General features: G+C 40.7%; 1 protein-coding gene across 1 annotated transcript in view; it reads right to left on the reverse strand.

Moving 5' to 3' along the window:
• Nucleotides 1–9,057, reverse strand: part of VEGFC (vascular endothelial growth factor C) — a 79,619-nt gene extending 70,562 nt beyond the window's left edge. The window contains 4 exon segments of the mRNA XM_082051879.1: nucleotides 8,301–8,623; nucleotides 8,626–8,728; nucleotides 8,732–8,771; nucleotides 8,773–9,057. Coding sequence (XP_081908005.1) covers nucleotides 8,301–8,623; nucleotides 8,626–8,728; nucleotides 8,732–8,771; nucleotides 8,773–8,984 — 678 coding nt within the window. The 5' untranslated portion in view covers nucleotides 8,985–9,057.
• Between the last annotated feature and the right edge of the window lie 9,593 nt (nucleotides 9,058–18,650).

An 18,650-nucleotide genomic window follows, 5' to 3' on the forward strand; every position in this document is an offset into this window, starting at 1 on the left:
AAAGCTGCCTGGCAGAAAAGGATCTGGGGGTGTAAATTGACAGCCAGCTGAATATGAGCCAGCAGTGTGCTCAGGTGGCCAAAAAGGCCAACAGCATCCTGGCTTGTATCAGGAAAAGCGTGGCCAGCAGGACTAGAGAAGCAATTGTGGCACTGTACTCGGCACTGGTGAGGCCTCACCTCAAATACTGTGTTCAGTTTTGGGGCCCTCATCATAAGAAGGACATTGAGGTGCTGGAGAGAGTGCAGAGGGGGTGACGAAGCTGGTGAGGGGCCTGGAGCACAAGTCTGATGTGGAGCAGCTGAGGGAACTGGAGCTGTTTAGCCTAGAGAAAAGAAGGCTGAAGGGAGACCTTATTGCTGTCTGCAACTACCTGAAAGGAGGTTGTAGCATGGAGGGTGTTGGTCTCTTCTCCCAAGTAGCAAGTGGTAGGACAAGAGGAAATGGCCTCAAGTTGAACCAGGGGAAGTTTAGATAGGATATTAGGAAAAAATTCTTCATGGAAAGGGTTGTCAGGCATTGGAACAGGCTGCCGAGGGAAGTGGTGGAGTCACCATCCCTGGAGGTGTTTAAAAGATGCATAGATGAGGTTCTTAGGGACATGGCTTAGTGCCAGAGTTAGGTTATGGTTGGACTCTATTATATTGAGGGTCTCTTCCAACCAAAATGACTCTATGATTCTATGTTAAGTTTCTTTAATGTGCATATAGTGCAAAGTGCCACCACCTACATAGACAGTTCCTGGAGCTCAACTTTGTTCAAGCATATCATGGTTTAACCTCAGCCAGCAACCAGGACCGTGTCACTGCTCACTCACCTCTCCACCCCGAAGTGTGATGGTGGAGAGAATTGAAAGGGGGCAAAGGAAAAAATACCTAATGTATTGAGACAAGAACAGTTCAGCAGGACAGCAAAGAACAAAAATAATAGAATATACACAACAAGCAACTGCTCACTGCCCATGACACCAACAGCCCATTGATTCCTGAGCAGTGGTATCTGCCTCCTAGCTAACTCCAGTTTATATACTGAGCATGACATCATATGGTAAGGAATACCCCTTTGGCCAGATTGGGTCAGCTGTCCTGGCTGCATTCCCTCCCAGCTTCTTGTGCACCTGCAGCCTTCTGGCTGAAAAGTCCTTGACTTGATATAAACATTGCTTGGCAACAACTAAAACATCAGTGTATTATCAACATTCTTCTCATACTAAACTCAAAACACAGCATTATACCAGCTGCTAGGAAGGAAATTAACTCTATTCCAGCCAAAACCAGGACAGAGCACTTTCAAGTGCAGCTAGGGGTGAATCCAAGTCTACAGATCCCAGACCTGGTGGACTGGAAGAGAACAGTTTCAGAGAAGTGTCCATTTGGTCTCACTCTGGGTCACAGGGGGGCCAGAGAAGAGAACTTGTGCATGCCACCCTTGAACTGCTTCCTCAGCAAGAATCCTATAGGATCAGGATTCCAGTCAGCAGAGCAGGAACATGTATCCCTCCATCTGCAGACAGCACACCTCAAACAACTGCCGGTTTTTCTTCACATGATTGTGCATATGAATCCCATACCTGCAGGGTAATAAGTATTAGCCATCTATTTGGAAAGGGGTGAACGGCTCTTACTTGAATCAGAATTATAATACAGGCCTGCCAAAATAAGTGTTTAACCTAGAAGTAAAATAATAAATACCTCAACCTTTACAATTGCTTCTCTTTGTTTCTCTAATGAGACTGTTCCTTGAGCAGACTGCAGAGGTTGCTTACCACCTGCATCTCTCTTGGCCAATTTGAAAACCAAAACACCGACAAAACAAGCAAACAAAGCCCAAACCTTTCATTGTCTACCCAATCATAAGTAAATAGTTAGTAGCTAATGTGTGAAGTTTCACTTTGTCAGTTTTTCTCTTGGCTCTGAATATTGTGACTGATGCAGCAAGTACATTGTGGACAGCTGGGGCAGTCCACCACAACTGCATTTGGTCTGCTGAATTCTGTAATCAAAGACAGTTGACGGACAGCTAGAGCAATTTTGCTTCGTCTGAATGTTCTTCAGTAGGATATGTTTCTGAAAATCTCTTCAAGTCCTAGAAATTTTCACACATGCAGGGGGTTGGGAAGATACTACAGTTCTCATTTGGGAAAAGAAAAAAAAAAACAAAAAAGGAAAAAAAAGAGGAAATAGCTAAATGCCATGGCTGTTCTCAGAAGAAATCCCTTCTGCTGAATTCCTCTCTTCTCTGTGCCAACAAAGGACAATTCTTGGGTAAGAAAAGTCAAAGAATTAAACCACTTTATGGTGCAAAGGATTTTGCTCAAAGGACATATGATTCCTGAAATTTCTTATTTCACAAGACTGCCACAAGCAAGCAGGAATAACACAGGGGATCACACACCTATGATATCAGAGATAAACACCCATGTTCCCCATTTCCCAACAGCCTTCTGGTGTCTTCCAAGAATTGTTCAGTTCTTTGCCAGTATTTTTCCTTGTCCAAGATACGGAGTCCTCTGTCTTCAGTGAGGAACAGGATGCAAAACACCTCCAACAGGTTTTAAGCTGCATCCTCAAGATCAGGCTATTTGAAAATTGCCACCTAGTTGTTGAAGCAGTTATGTGAACAGTATGGAGTACTACAGGGTTCAGGGTGATGGCAGGGTCAGATAATTAATGTCATTAACTTCCTCAAGCAATCATTTTTCACTGAAGTGAGTCACGATGAAAATCCAAAAAATTTCCTGCAGAAGATGTATTGCCTCAGTAACTACATTTAGGAAGATAACATATTCACCTTAAAACAGAATTCACCCATCCTCAGCAAAGAATACAATATAGCCAAAATATACCAACTACTACTATTTTTTTTCTTTTCAGTTATCAGAAGATGTTTTCCCTTCTCCTCCTCCTCCAAATAACATCATACCTCTTGGTTATTGTGCTAAATAGGAGCATCATCCCAAAACATTGATCCACTTCACTGGAAATTGCAGTCTCTAAATATTTGTAAGGAGTTACAGCCATCTTAGACAAGTCAGGAAGTGTCAGAAGAAAAAACAAATTACTAAAGAGCTAGAGAGACTGATTTACAATTATTACAATGGAAGAGCAGAAGAATAAATGACTTACAGTTTAGCTATTTCCTAATTAAAATCTGAAATGCAACAAAGAGGGGGGGAAGTACAGTAACACAAAAATATGAAGTCATCAGAAAAACTTCTGGTGACAGATAAACACAAAAAAGGGAAAACAAGTTGACAAATTCATATACAATAGGAATTCAAACAAACAATCCCCTATGGTCCCCCCCCAGCTATCGATGTTTTACATTAAAGTTCTTTTGCTATGTATGCAGTCATTAGTGAGCCTTTGAAGGAGATATACATATACATGGAGAGGAATTTCATATTACATAACACTTAGGTTAGAAGCAAGACGAAATTAGGGAAAAAAAAGTATTGATTTTTTATAACAGATAATGAAAACAATCATACTTATCCTACTTACTAAACAAAATTCAACACCTTGCCAAACCTAAAACTCTCAAAAAGCAACTCAGATTTCAAAAGAGCTGACATCTTTCAAGTAACAATCTTGCTTGGAATTTCTTATAATTCATTCTACAGACAACTGTAGCACATTTTTTACATTAAACAAGGATATTAAACTTGATAGGATACCAGTCTGGCTTCAGCTGGATTCCCTCAGTTCCAAGCATTTTGTTTTAATGAATCACTGACCACATTCAAGAAAGCAGCAGCTGAACATAAGGTTCTAAGACGTACTTCCTATCCTGGATGCAGGGTATCAATACACGAGAATTACCACCATCACTCTCAGCTACAACAGCCTAAAGATCAAATCCTGGTTTATTTTTACTAAAATAAGCAGACACAGACCCTTGAAGAACATGCAAGAGTTTAAACATACAACACGCTGAACCTAAGTGAGCATACAAATAATATTTTTTGAGAAGTTTCTGTAAGCCTCCAAACACTGCAATTAGTTAAGTGATTCCCAAAGTTTCCTTAGAACCTTCAGAATGTTTGCAGAATTGTTGCTTAGGCTTCATAATAGGTCCTATTATATTACTTATGTTCATCCTATTGTATCTGACAAAAGTTGTGCTTCTATAAAAAGACAGCATCTTTGTGTGTGTGCCTGTGTCTGCGGGGAAAAAAAAAAAAAAAAAGAAAAAAGAAAAAAAAAAGAAAAACAAAGTGGCTACACACACATGAAAAAGAAAGTTGTAGCAGACAAAATAGTAACAGCAGAAAAAAATAACATTCTCCCTATTTGCGCAATTTAGCACTGCTTGAGTACTGAGAGTGAGGTCTATGCTTGTTTTCAGAGCAGAAAACCTAGCCTCATCTCTCACCAGTGCACATTACATCACAAGGAGGAGTAAGGCACACTTCATAAACTCAGAGGTGGCCATAAAACTGATGGGTTTGAGATTACACCATCAAGATACAGTGACAGGAGGAAACCCCAGAAACTGACATACTGCTTTTCCTCCCACTCGAACAGTATTTAAACTCCAGTAGCCATCAACTAGCAGTATTTTATGATTAGGTCAGGTTTAAAATAATAATAAAAAGGTATCTCTGAGCTAAGGTAGCATCCAAGATAAATGGAGCTCAAGTAAGTGCACCTATTTCCATTGCAAAAAGCAAGCAGCAAAATCACAGCACAAAGACTGTTCTGTACTTTATTGCTGTCTGCCTAAAAAAGCCCCAGTGCCACTTTCAGGGATGCACTTTAGAACAAGCAAATACATTTTCATTTGTTATTTCCATTCCAGCACAAGACTAAGAATCCTTGCATAAATATAGTTTTAAACCTCTAAAAAATACATGGGGCAGTTGATCAATATTGCTTTTGTGTAGTCATAAAATCTTAAAGGTTTGACTACATAACAAAATAAAGGTGCAGCTATGGCAAACACTCCCAGATGCGTGTCTTCTTTCCAGTTATTGTTACCATAATAATCTATTCCTGCTATTGTTACTCCATTACCATTAATGCAGGCCAGATACATGCTACTGTCACACCTTAGTTTCAATAATCGAAGAAGTTTAATTCATGCCTAGAATGCCAGTGTAGTACCCCTACTTCATTTTGAAACTTACAGCAAACAAGCAATAAAGAATTATTTTATTTACTTATAATACTTTGCAGTGTATACTCACCACAGGTTCCCAGTTCAAAACTAGGTAAAGAACAAGAGGCAGAGACTAATCACACTATAAGAGTTATCAAAATATTCACAGACGGTACAAGAAGCTACATTTTCAAGCCACCAGTGTCACACAACTGCTCACCCTCTCCTTACTGCGGCTGTTCCCAGCATTTCTGCTGGGCGGTGGGGCAGAAGGGGCAGCAGGGCAGAGAGCCCTGCCAGACTGCAGCAACTTTAGGGGTTGGAGGGCTGATTCACCTGATGGCATCTTAAGCAGAGAGAGAACTGAAATACCAGGTTGTCTTCTCTGGCAGGCCACACAGACAGAGGGAGCCAGGGCCACCCTGCCTTCTGCCCTGCTGGGAGAGATGGGGTGCAGCCTCATTGGGGAAACTCCCCTGTGCTGCAGGAAATCTGAAAGAGGCAATTTATAGGTAGGATTGATTCCCATCCCACTGAGCAGACAGTTCAGCTGAAAAGTATTAATCTTGGCCCTGTAAGCTTGTTAAATAATGAACTTTACCCTCAGGCTGGAAAACAAAAAAAAGGGGGAAAGCAGTGTTGCACAAGCTTATCAGTGCCCACTTGCTGCAGAGCATGCCCTTGCAAGAGCTGTGTATGAAGAACTACTACTATTTATATCTGTAACGCTTCCAATTGCTGCACATGCATACCACTTACCTGCATAAAAACACAATACCCTTAATACCTGCTGAGCTTTTCCGTCTATGTTGGAGGACCATCAACTTCATCTGCACTCTTTAAAATATTTCTAAAGCTGGAGTTCTTAAAGTAGGAGTAAAGAGAAATAAATATATTGTGTAAAGAGTTGACCTAAAAGGTTGTGTGGCCTGACTTAGGCATCAGTTTAATATGCAGCAGTATGGCACACGGATGAAAAGTAGAAACAGAAAAAGCATAACGTCTATGAACACAAACTCAAGTGATTACGCATTTTTGATTGAAGTTAAGGAAGTTCAAAGCAGATGACTTGCTGACAATATAATCAGATTTTCCCTGAAACAATTACTTAAGTTCACTTACTTAATCCTTTCACAATTACTTCAGACATTCATCTCAACGTTCTCTCATCACATGAACAAATATGCACAGCACTCACTCAAACATTTCCAGCAAAAGTAAACTCACAACTAAAGACTTCTAACATGACTAAGTCAGCTTGGATCCAGAGCCATTCTCCCTCTCTCTGTCTCTACTACTCACCAGAAGTCAGGCACAAAACCATTTTTTTCTGTTAACATCATCACTTAACACGTGCTATCCCACTCACTTCCCAGTCTCTTGACCTCTCTTCGACTAGTTTCCTGGCAGTTCCCCTTCTTCCTGGGAGCACTTGCACTTCTACACAATGCACCACAGTGGCAGCTCCCAAAGACTTTTGAGTTTTCTTCAAGAAACAGACTGTCCACAACACGTGTTTGGGGACATACAGCATCACTTAGGAAAATTTCTTCACTATCAGCTGTTCCACCTCAGCATTTCAAGTGTACAAATTGTGCACTGTCCTCCAGTTTGGATTCTTTCTACCTTTTCAGCAGAAGCTATGTATTCTGAGGCTCAAATGCCAGTTTCACCCAGTAAATAGCTGACTTACAGTCACGGGCTAGAAAAAGTTGAGGTATTTTTTACCTTTCACTAAGTTTTGCATTTTTTTTTTAATAGATAGTCTAAGTAATAAGAGTGACCAGTTGAATTTATTTCATGTTTCTTCTTTTAAATACTTAAGTTTGAAAAATACTTGATAAATAACATGATCACTGATAGCATACTAGCAGTCACAACACTGCAACATAAGCATTCATCTGTAATTAAAATCTTCAAAGAAAGACTACAGTATACTCAGTAACCTTTTCTGTGCAGAATATCATTTGAAAAGCATGAATTCTGTGCAAACTATGTATGGTCTGTAACAGTTTGAATACCTGACCTAAGTACCATCAATGTACACTACCAAAACTTGAATTCCCGTGTAGTTACAGTAAAATCACCCAAACTTCTATTCAGTAAAAGAAACAGCATAGGAAAAAAAAAATTAAAAAAATCAGAATATCAGCTTAACTTTTAATCCCCACTTCGCCCTCACCCCATACTGAAATGAATAATGAATGAGCAGGGTCACGATTGCTTTCAGTAAGTATGTCAGAAATCTTCAAAACAATGAGATGAGGGTAAGAGTTGTCAGAAGTTCAGACAATCAAAGGTCTTCCTAATAATGCCAGATGCTCGTACAACCACATAGTATGTATGCATCACTTCTATGCATCAGCATACCGGGAACTGCAAAACCACAAGTATCAAAGGTACTTGAATTCTGCATTACAAAACTTCCTATGCAAGCAAAAATTAACACCGAATTCTAACTATTTGTGACTGGACTCTGAGAATTTAAGCCTAACTTCCACTGTATGCCTAGGTAGAATAAAAATTTTCAGACTGGAGTGTCACTTTACACCTCCCATCAATTCTGTTACGCAGCAGCAACTCATCCAAGGCGTCAATAACTCCAAGAGACTTTTCAACAAATGGAAAGTCTCTGGTTTTGTTGTCATCGTCTCCCCACGCCTCCCTCGCCGCTCCGTTCCTGTGCACAGCTGCTTCTCCGAGAGTTTTCCAGCCGTCCCTCCCGCGCTCCCCAGCTCGGCCCATCCCAGCTCGCCGCAGACCCCCCGCATGTTAGTCCCGGGTGCACCCGCGACCCGCCGGCTGGGAACGCTGCCGGGGCCGGGATCGGCTGAAGCCGGCGGGTCGCTGCCCTGTCCGAGCCCCGCTGTAAACGGCGGGACCGCGGCCGGGACCGCTCCCTGCCGGGCAGCCCCAGTACCACGGCAGGAGCAGAGCCCTTCGGCTGCCTCTGCCGATCAGGTGTTTTGCGTTTCCTTGTAAATACAGTGGTTCCCCGTGTAACCTTCCTTCCAGCAACCCTGAAAATCCAGACTTTTTTTTCTTTTTTTCCTTCCCTCGCTTTTGAAGAGCCCCCCACTGAAAAACGCTTCTCCCAATTTTTTTCCTCGTTGGGATTTCCAAGCGATCAGTTCAAACGGACTCGGAGCCACAAGCCTAAAAGGAGTGAGCTGGCATCTGCAGCGGGGGCATGGGCTTACCTTTGCCTCCCCCACGTCGGGCTCCTCCTCGTAGTACCCCTGGCCGGACTCGTAGGCGGCGGCGGCGGCCGGCTGCCGGGGTCCCAGGAGCACGGCGCCGGCAGCAAGGCAGCAACCTAGGGAGAGCACCTCCAGCAAGTGCATTGTGCAAAGATGGCAGGGCGGGCGCGGAGCGGGGCCGCGGGGCAGCTGAAGGAATGCAGCCGAAATTATGAGGCTTCTTCTCTTCCTCTCCCCCCTCCCTCTCTCCCCCTTGCAATATCCAAGGCAGTAAAATCCGTGGGATGGAGAAGATGCGGTAGCAGCAGCTCCTAGACGCCTGCAGGAGAGTTCCCAACTTTCCCAGCCGCTTTACAAATTCTCACCAAAGTTATCCGGAGTTTGCCAGGTAAAAAACCCACCAGGAAACCGGACATCCGAGGCTGCGCTCACTCAGGAGCAGGGGAGGTGGAAAGCGCAGAGAGGAGGAGGGAAGGCAAAGAGAGAGGGCGAGCGGCAGAGCAGGACCGAGCGGCCGCTCGCACCGGGGGAGTTCCCTTCGCCCTCCCGCGCGGGCCGGGCCGAGGGGCTTCGCTCCGCGCCTCTCCGCCCGCCGCGGAGGTCTCTCCGGACGCCTGTCAGCGCCAGCGCGGCCGGGGGGTGCGCGGCGCCTGGGGCTGCGCGGCGGTGGCGGGGGCTGCGCATGGCGAAAGCGCCCTCTGCCTGCGCCTCTGCGCGGCGAGGGGGGGCCGCCGGCGGCCTTCCTCCTCCTCCTCCTCCTCCGCCGCTGCTGCCGCGGCGCCGCCTGCTGCTGGCGCCCCGGAGAGCCGGTGGCCCCGCACCGCGGGCAAAGGGCCGCCCAGGACGCGCCGCGGCTGTGCCGGGGAGGCGAGCAGGCCCCAGCCGCCCCTGCACAGCCCGGAGGGGCACGGGCGGTCCAGCTGCGTCGGGCTTCGCCCGGCCCGCCCCGAGCCTTGGCTCCGCAAAGATGAAGCCCGCTGTAGGTCCCAGCCCCGAGGGGAAAGCGAAGTGCCCGACTTGTTCCAGCCGGCTCTGAACCCGACAGATGAAGTTGGGTAAAACGCACACAGAGCCTGTCTGAAATAGTCCAAGAAAATTTATGTTAATCCTAAGCAGTTACTTCTTGAGCAGTGTTGGCAGCTTCACTTGAGACAGTATAGCAGCTTTTTTTGGCCAGAGAGAAAAAAGATTTTTCCATATTAGAAACAGAGTAACCCAAAGAGTACTGTATTTGTAACCTTCCTATCAATAACATCCTGGAGCCATCTGTGAACGTAAGTTACACCCCATTCAGAGCCCTAAATAAACATAGCATAGATACTGTGTTCCAGTCACAATGTGGCTAAAACAAAACAACAACAACAAGTCAAACAGTGAAACCAAAACAGATTGCACAGTGCTAACAACGTAACACACTACAGCCTGCTTAAATCTCAGCTGTGCAAAAAGTTATATTCCCTGTACTCTTACTTTTGCTCCGTGTGAACAGCATTATTGAACCTTGTATAAATATTTAGAAAGGTTTTCAAATTGCTCTGCATCACTTTTATACATCTTTCAGTAATAAGACTGTATGGGAACGAACTGTGCGGGCAGATCCTGACTGCCTTGGCTGGATGCTGGCTCATGTTACACTGCTCTTATTCTTCGGGAATCCCATTATGTAACTATTCAGGGAACGACATTCTGGGGGTTAGGCATAAAGGTGTCTCTAGGAGGCCCTTAGGTACCTCCTGTGCTTTAAAAATTTATTATTTTCAAGATGGTATTTCAGCTTGCTGCTACATAAATTATTTTGATGCTAGGAAGTAATCACTTCACTTGCAACTAGAATTAAATCTGAAGTTTAAATAGAGCTGCATTCTAAAAGTTTTTATATTTACGAAAACATTATTAAAGCACTAGCAATTTTTTTAACATCTTCACAACACAGTAAAGCAATGAAGCAAAGACATTGGTAGAATTTAAACAACACAGCTACGAAGAAATAAAATAGTGTACATAAACTAAGAAGCCTATTGTTCTTCAGTAGACCATTACAGCATTGCAGATCAAAGCATAGGATTAAAGTCTAAAGGAGAGAATAGTCCAGGATGCAAAATCCATCTAAATAGAAATACAGCATTACTAATTTGAGTTTAGCATGTTAAAATCTCTCAGAAACGTCACAGACTGGTGTAGAAAGCAAGATATTTTGCTGCACATTAATTAAACCCTCCTGAGAAATGATACACAAATAATAGTATTTCAATAACTGAGTGCCACGCAAGGAGCCCCTCTCCATAACTAAACCACAAACCATGATGGAACGTACCACTCCTGCTGTGCCATCATAATATCAGTTGGCTTCATTATTTATTTCCCCAGTTCCCCAGCACTTTCGTTCTGTCCCTTCCCCCCACCTCAATTAATAGAATATCCATCATGAGATCAAAGGCTTTATTTTGCAACAGAGCATTTCCATCAACTGCTCTCTATAGCAACTTCAAAGTGTCATAACTGAAAGCTAGTAATCATAGTCACAGCACCTCATGTCACAGTCTAACCATAAGGTTTTAAAAATTAAGTGGTTGAAATCTAAGATACTTGATATCTTCTGTTTATAAAGAAATATTCCGTTGGCTCTGGGACACTTAAAGATTTTCCTCACTTCAGACTGTATTTCTTTCCATCCCATAAAAGATGACTAATTTAAAGGTTTACTGATTTTAAAATAATCTTTTCTCCTTTCCCCACCACCTAATGATTAATATTGCTCCTCTTGTCTTTGACTTAAGCAGAAATTGGCCTACAGGACAATTAAAGTTGCAAGTGGCACTCAGTATACCAACAATGACCTGACCTTATACTGACAAATAACTAAAGAGAGATCCTAATATCGTCGAGACACAGGTCTAGGTCCTTCCCTGTTATGTTTCAATGGCAATAGTAGCTGTTATTGACAAACAAAGGAAATTTTTGTGTGTCAGCTGTAAGATTCCTTCAAACAAATTCTCTTGATGTTGCATTAAAATTGCATTAGAAAAATCCAGACCCCAATCTCTTGTTCAAGTTGGTGTAACATACATCTGTCAAGCACATTCCTCTCCTGTGTCAAGACATACCTGGTATGTTACTTTCTGATATATCCTGTGTTTGAAACATGAATGTGTTTTAATACCTGTTTCCTATCTCCATTCATTAACAGTATGAAAAGTCAGAGAGAAACCACTATATGAAACACAATCTGAGGCTGGGGAATAGAAAAGAGTCAATAGCAGCAAGAAAAATCTGTAGCATGCTATTGTAATTTGGCCTATTTTCTTATTGTAGAGTTAAATGCTAATTCTGTGATTCTTTGTTAAAAGTTTTCTTTTCATGATTTTCATTTCCATTCTCCTTATATTTTAATATTTGTGTTTGATTCAAACCAATCTCCTTCGCATTCTCCTCTTAAACAGACATATGGAAGCACATCTAAGATTTAAAATCACAGACAGCATGACTTTCTTTTTTTTCAACACTCATAGTATTACCAGTGAGTTTCAGTGGAATTTATATTTAAAGTAAATCTCAGAGGTAGGAAACACTGTTCCCCAAGTATAGCAACTCGAAAGACTGTGGCAGCACCATTCTGGAATCATTCCAAAGATGAAGGCACTGTAATAACTGTTAGTCCTTAGTTTCTTTACAGATAGGATCCCCACATATTTCCTCTAATGCTTAAAAGCATGGGAAAAAATATGTGTATTGATCATTATCTTAAATATCAAAGTCAATGTAAATACTGTAAATGAGCCTCAGATTCAGTGCCAGCCTACTGGAAAATGTGCTCACTAATGCATTTTCCGCCAATAGAATCCTTCAATCCCAAGATTTATTAAACATTTCTCACCATATTTCTTATCTACCAGGGGTAAACGGTTCTATGGAAGAGAAGACTTAGCTACTGAAAAAGGATGGTGCAGTGGATTTCAGGCTGTAGTCCACCTCTCTCCTCAAACCCTCTTCTTTTATGTAAAACATGATTTAGCGGAAGGATTTAGGAGTAGTTTTACTGACTACTGCGGTTTCACCGATTATGTGCATAATGGCCTTCCTCATTCCTTACAAGCAGATTTTATTTATTCATTTATTTTTAAAACAGGCTCTTATTTAGTGTTTCCTTATACGATCCTAGGAAAGGATCTAAGCATGATGGTTTGAAGATCGTCAAAAGCAACAGAAGTCTTTTCCTTGACTTCGATCAGGCATCCCCACTGTAAAACTTAACCCATGGGAAAGTGTTGAACACCAATCCTCCTGCTTTGAGCCAGATGCTGAATTGTAGCTTTATCCATTCTTTTTCTCTAAAAATATTGCCAGGATGAATAACTTTAATTCAATGAGAAAGACATCACTGCTGCACAATAATTTTCTACAACGCTTGACCTAGCAACCTGCACTTTATTATCTAGAAATTTGTCTTTCATTTGGCATAAAAGTTGGTCCCTCTTGTAAATTAATTAACATGACAAGAATCCTTAGTCTTCAGCCCTTTGACACTGGTTGATATTCAGGGATTACAGGATTATTGGGTTTTCTTTGTTCTCAGGGATTCTCTTTCTAAACTGTTAAAAATCAGGACTATTGGCATCTAACATTAGAATTTCTCTATGCTACAGACTGGACAACTGCAATAGCATAAAAACCATTGCAATGCTGAGGAGTTAGTATGATGCAAAAATGGACAGCACAAGGCAGCATCTCAAGAAAAGTCTTTGAATTATTACCCAAAGCAAATCACATATTTTTAAAGCTGCCCTAAATTTAGAATGGAGAAAGCCCTAGCACACATTTTATTCAGTTGTCTTACATTAGGATTTTTCTCTTTACCATAGTTTTTCTTGTCTTTTATGATGTAAGGTCTCACACAAGAATGGATATGTAGAGAATATCGATTTAACATCCTCTAAACTAATTATTCTCTCCACATAGCGATGATGTTCATTGTTATAACCTCTGACTATAAACAATAAAGTGATGGACTGTAAATTTATGCTGCCTCTTAACTGAAAGCTGTGCAGAGTCTAAATTGTGTGTAACTGAAGCCATGTCACTATATAAACAAATTTAGATTCAACAAAACATACTAGAAACTTAACAGCACACGACCACTACACATACAAACTCTTATCATGTTACGTAACTTCCTGCAGTGGTCTTCCAAGTGACAATCTACAAGGTAAAGAATGTATTCAGAATCTTTTTTCCCCAATTATACTTATAAACTTTTGGCATGTAACAGAATAAAACAGTTCTATATAAATTCATTAGACATTTCTGTGTAATTGCTGAAACAATGACAGAAACAATTATTTCTGTAGAGAGATGCGGTTTCTACTAACTTTGTTCCTGCGTACCTCTTCTTGACTCGTATGCATTCTGCTGCATTTCCCCCCCACACCCTTTTTCTCCAGTGCTTTAACCTCCTGTTCAATGTTGTGGCTGCTCTTGAAAATAAGAATAAGCTAAGCCCTTCAAATGCAAGTTACTGAAGTATTAACACTTCAAAAAAATTGTCAAACAGTATTGAAACAAATTAATTTTCAAGCCCAGAACAGTGTAATGTATTATTGCTGTTTCTGATCCTCATTTTTCCTTATTATTTAACAGATTTTCCTTACCAAAGTCAATTCTTTTCTCCTATGTAGAAGAGCCTTTTACACATTTGAACACTTACCCTTCCTTAGTCATCTTGTTTTAAGCTAAATAACATCAGTTTTTCCAACATTTCTGTACAGATATTTATTTTCTTAAGTTCTGCTTATCCTTATAACTGTAATTTGAATAATCTTCAGTTAGTCCAGTGGTTCTTTGAATGATGACGCCCAACACTGAAAAAGGGTACTTCAAAACTGACCTGTCTTGTGCAGAACAAACAGGAGCAGAACACAAAACCCCAACCCATTCTTCTGCATGTACATTCCCATATGGCATTTTCCTATTCAGCAAATTCATGTTCAGCTTGCAACCAGCTGTAACTCTTAGATATTTTTTGAGGATTTTCTGTCCAGCCACATGTTCCCTTTCTTGCAGTTGTAGATCTGATGCTTCCAACATAAGCAAGCGCTCACATTTCCCAACAGAACAGTGTCCACTATCTCCCTTTTTTCCCCCTAGTGATTTATCAAAACTATTTCCAATTCTAAGCCTACCTGCTTGTGCTGTCCTTTCTAGCTAGATCTATAAAGCTAACTAAGTAAAAGTGTGTTCCACCTATGCCACACTTGATTCCTTGCGGTCAGCAAAAGCATTGTTAGTGACCTATTGCAATGTTTGAGTGAAGGTCAAAACTTCCCTCCCAAGGTGCCGGTTCAGACTGGAGGGTTTGCTTCAGCCTGTCTTACTGATTCAGTAACAGAAAATGCCAAAATGTGGAGACATTCAGATCTGAGATTCTTGCTTGGGGTCATCTTCTTTTTTCACATAATTGAAGATTAGCTTAAAAATGATGCAACAGAGGTTTGTGGTTTGGGTTGGGATTTGGTTTAAGTGTGTCAGGACTTTTTGGGGTTTGGGTTTTGAGTTTTTTTACATTGATACACCAGGTAGTGAACTTGCGGAACTTGTTGTTACAAGGAGTGAGAGGCAGTGAGCTGTGAGGTTTAAAAACAGATCACACAAATTAGTGGAGATCAGAACCATAAACTCACACAAAATAGAAAAAAAAGGAAAAGAAAAAAAAAGGAGTACGACATTGCATACCTAATTCAATGAATGCAGATGCTGGAAATGTGTGAAGGAAATGAACCATGGAAGCAGACAGTCGTGTGTGCTCCCCCTAAATGGGATGTTCAATTGCAACTGCTGGAGACAGAAAACTAGATAGACAGTCTAGACAGATGGTTTGTGTGAGCCAATAGGACAGTTCTTATATTTTGAGGGAAACTGAATCAATTTCTCATTGATTCAGGTCCAAAACACAAAGTAAATTTGTTCCTGTATTTTAGTCTCGTGTTCAGATCGCGTATACTTAGTCATAAGAAAAAAACCTTATTTTTACACATCATGATTGCATCAAAAGTTAGTCCAACAGATAGGGCTGGAAGGAAGTACACAGGAAATCCAATCTGTAAAATATTCTTTATAAACTACAATGAAATGAATAAAGAATGCTATTGCCATCACCATTGAAACTAGATTTAATCATTCTGCCTTAAAAAGAAAAACAAACAAACAGATACTAGTGTATCTGTTTAGGGGATATATATCACAGAAAAAGTTAGGCAGCAGATTTTTTAAATTTTTTTTTAAACAAATGATGAAACAAAGCAAAACAACAAACTTACATACCAATTTTTGGTCTGGAAGTTACCGTTACTAGTAGTTTGAATTGGCACCATGCATTACTTGGTTACTAAGGTTTTGTACTCTGCTAAACAATTTTTTAATAAAAGCATAACATGTTCCCTTCATAAAATTGTACATTTTCTCTTAAATCAAAAGTGGTACTGTTGCTATCAGACCTAAGGATACATCCTGGGCACAAAGAATTGGAAGGTTAAGGAGCCACCGGCTGTATGAATTCAAAATTCAATTCCTAACCTTTTCATTTTCCAAAAGCTGCTAAAAAAAAAAAAAAAAAAAAAGGCAATAACAAAGAACTAAAGAACAAAGTTGCATTGATATGCAGATTGCATCAGAGGCCACAAATAATTCCTTGTTTCACCATCTGGCCAAGAAATTTCATTTTCCTTAGCACTCAACACTCCTAGTTCCCTGTGATACTGTGAATGCTGTACTAATTTCCCCCCCTTATCATTAATGAATTTATGTAATAAGAGACATTCTTAGACCAGTTCTTGACTGTTTCTTCCTTTCAGCACAACCTGTTAATCTCTCTCCTTTGGCCAGTCTCTTGACTTTCAACACTTCAGGCTAGACTAGGCAGCTGACGCACACAACATGGAACCAGACCATTGCTGGGCAAAGCAGCCTTCAGTACATCACGTCCATCGTCCTTCTGGTAGCTTATCTCTTTGGAACTTGAATTTAAGCAGCTACCACTGATCTAAAAAGCGGGTAGCATGCTGGGCCTAATCTATTTTTAAAATTCCTATCCCATCACAAACCTACAGCTATACTCCGCAGGGACACTTCAACTAATCTGTCCCAGCATAGAACTCTTAAGTGCAAAGGGTAGAGCAACAGACTGTTTTCACTAGCAGGTTCCAGCTGGGTAACTCAACCTAATCTTCTCTATTGATAATGAATATAAGCCCAAGTGCATTCAAAACTAAAAACAACCCTAGCTCCTTAGTAAGGCTCCCTGCAGCAATGGCATCTTCCCAGGGCAACTAGCTGACCCTGATAGAGAAGGAGGAGGTAGAGAGACAAGCATATAAAATAATAAAGCTAAAATTTGCAGATATTTATTAAAAAGATAGGCTCCAAAGTGCGGTATATTACATTAAAATAATTTTCAGAGATGCACAGAAGTCCCCTTTGCTTTTTCTGCTTTAAAATTTTGAGTGGTCAAAAAGCCAGCTTTGTCATCACTTTTTGGAGCCAGATTTTGTTTTTACTCCCAAACCCAGCAGGTTAGTCATAATTGTGTTCTAGTCCCTTTCTATAACTACAGGGCCACTCACAGCTGACTCACCTAAATAAGTGAGTAAATAACTCACCTGGTCATATTTCCATCTTATTTTTCAGTTCCGTTGAGATGGGACCAGTCAGGAGCAGCCCCTGTACTGTGGAAGGACTGTGGGGTGGTGCTGGGTTCAGAGCTGCCCCAGCTATGGAGGTTACAGAGGAGGTCAGACTGTCGGAGAACCTGGTAAAACTCAGTGAACCCTAACTACGTGGCACTGCTGCTGTCTGCTACAAAGACAGCCACGATAGAAGGCATCTGTACCACACACTGTTTGCTCTTGGGTTACTCCTAGTAAGTCTTTAATTCTAATCTTTTACAATGAAAACAGATGTTTACTGCTGGATCTTCAGAGTTCTAGTATTCTAGCTGGTAAAATAAAATTTAAAATAGTCTAAAGGAATATCTGTTTCCACACAGCTCTGAAATGAGTGTTATATTCACCTGATAGGCTAAAGTTTATAGTCCACAGTTTTGCACTGAAATCTTCAAAGCAGCCAGAGTGATATATATTGTAATTATATCCTTTTACATTTTAATAGGCTTCTTTCAAAGAAAATCTGTTTTTCTATAAGTGATTTTTCCTTTTCTTGCACTTATTCAAGTATATTGATGTTCTATCCAAAAAGGATAAGACTCTTTTTCAGCCAAATGCAAGAGAAATGTATTCGCGTAGTGACATTAATAGCAAGGCTGTTAATATTCATAGGAAGTCTTCAAAAATCATTTGAGTTTTAAAACTACACAGGAAAAGTGTATTCCTTTTTTTTTTTTTTTTCTTTCAAACAGAACTTCAAAGCCTAAACATTATAGTACAGTAGCTTGAAGGTTTTTTCTACATATTTATTGTGTGACCTATTGTTTAGTTAAACTGTGTAACAGATGCCTTGTTAAAAAAATAATGTTGAGTGCCAGTAGGAATAAAACAACTTTTTGAGTTCAATCTACTCTCAGTCAAGGTCAAAAAGAGCTGGGACTCAGTGAGTTTTCAAAAGCTTAGCCTAAATATACAATATCAAAGTTCATAATTAAGAAGGCTCACTTCATCAGTCAGCTTCGTATTTGCACAGCAGTGGAGTAATTATAGCACTACTCATTCTTTCAGGTTGGCTTGAACAATTGACCTTGTAAGCAAACTCCATTTCCCACTCCCCCCACCCAATGCAAAGCCAAACCATTTGATTTTAACAAAACAGAGCTGTCAGTTTGACATTTCAAAGCACACTTAACTGCTTTATTTCATTAAAAATATAGTTTATCTTAAAACCAGAAATTTACAGGCTATTTCTACTAATTTCTACCATGCAAAGATTAAAAAAAAAAAAAAAAAAAAATCTGCTTGTTTGACCTTTTCTTCAGTTCAGCAGTTGAACTGTATTTGTTCTAGCCTTCACAGTACACAGAAATTCCCAAATTCATGCAAATGCCAGGATGCCTCAAGGGCACCATTGCCTTGATATTTCTCTTACATCATACCAATATTTACTGACTCACACGGGGCCAAAGAATGTGAAATCCAAAAGGAGAATCACAATTATTTTCAAGAGTAGTCACGTGTGGGCAGATATTCAGCAAAACTAACCAGACACAGAAAGAGTAAAACAAATGGAAGAGAATCTCACGTCACTTTTGCTGTCCCAGAATTAAGGTTCTAGTCTAAAGCCAAATGTCTGGTTGCCCAGACATTTGTCTGTAAGACCATGAAGAATGCTAGGCCCCTTCCAAAGGGGAACTCA

Source organism: Streptopelia decaocto, assembly GCF_964273445.1.
Source record: "Streptopelia decaocto genome assembly, chromosome: 4".
Classification (NCBI taxonomy): domain Eukaryota; kingdom Metazoa; phylum Chordata; class Aves; order Columbiformes; family Columbidae; genus Streptopelia; species Streptopelia decaocto.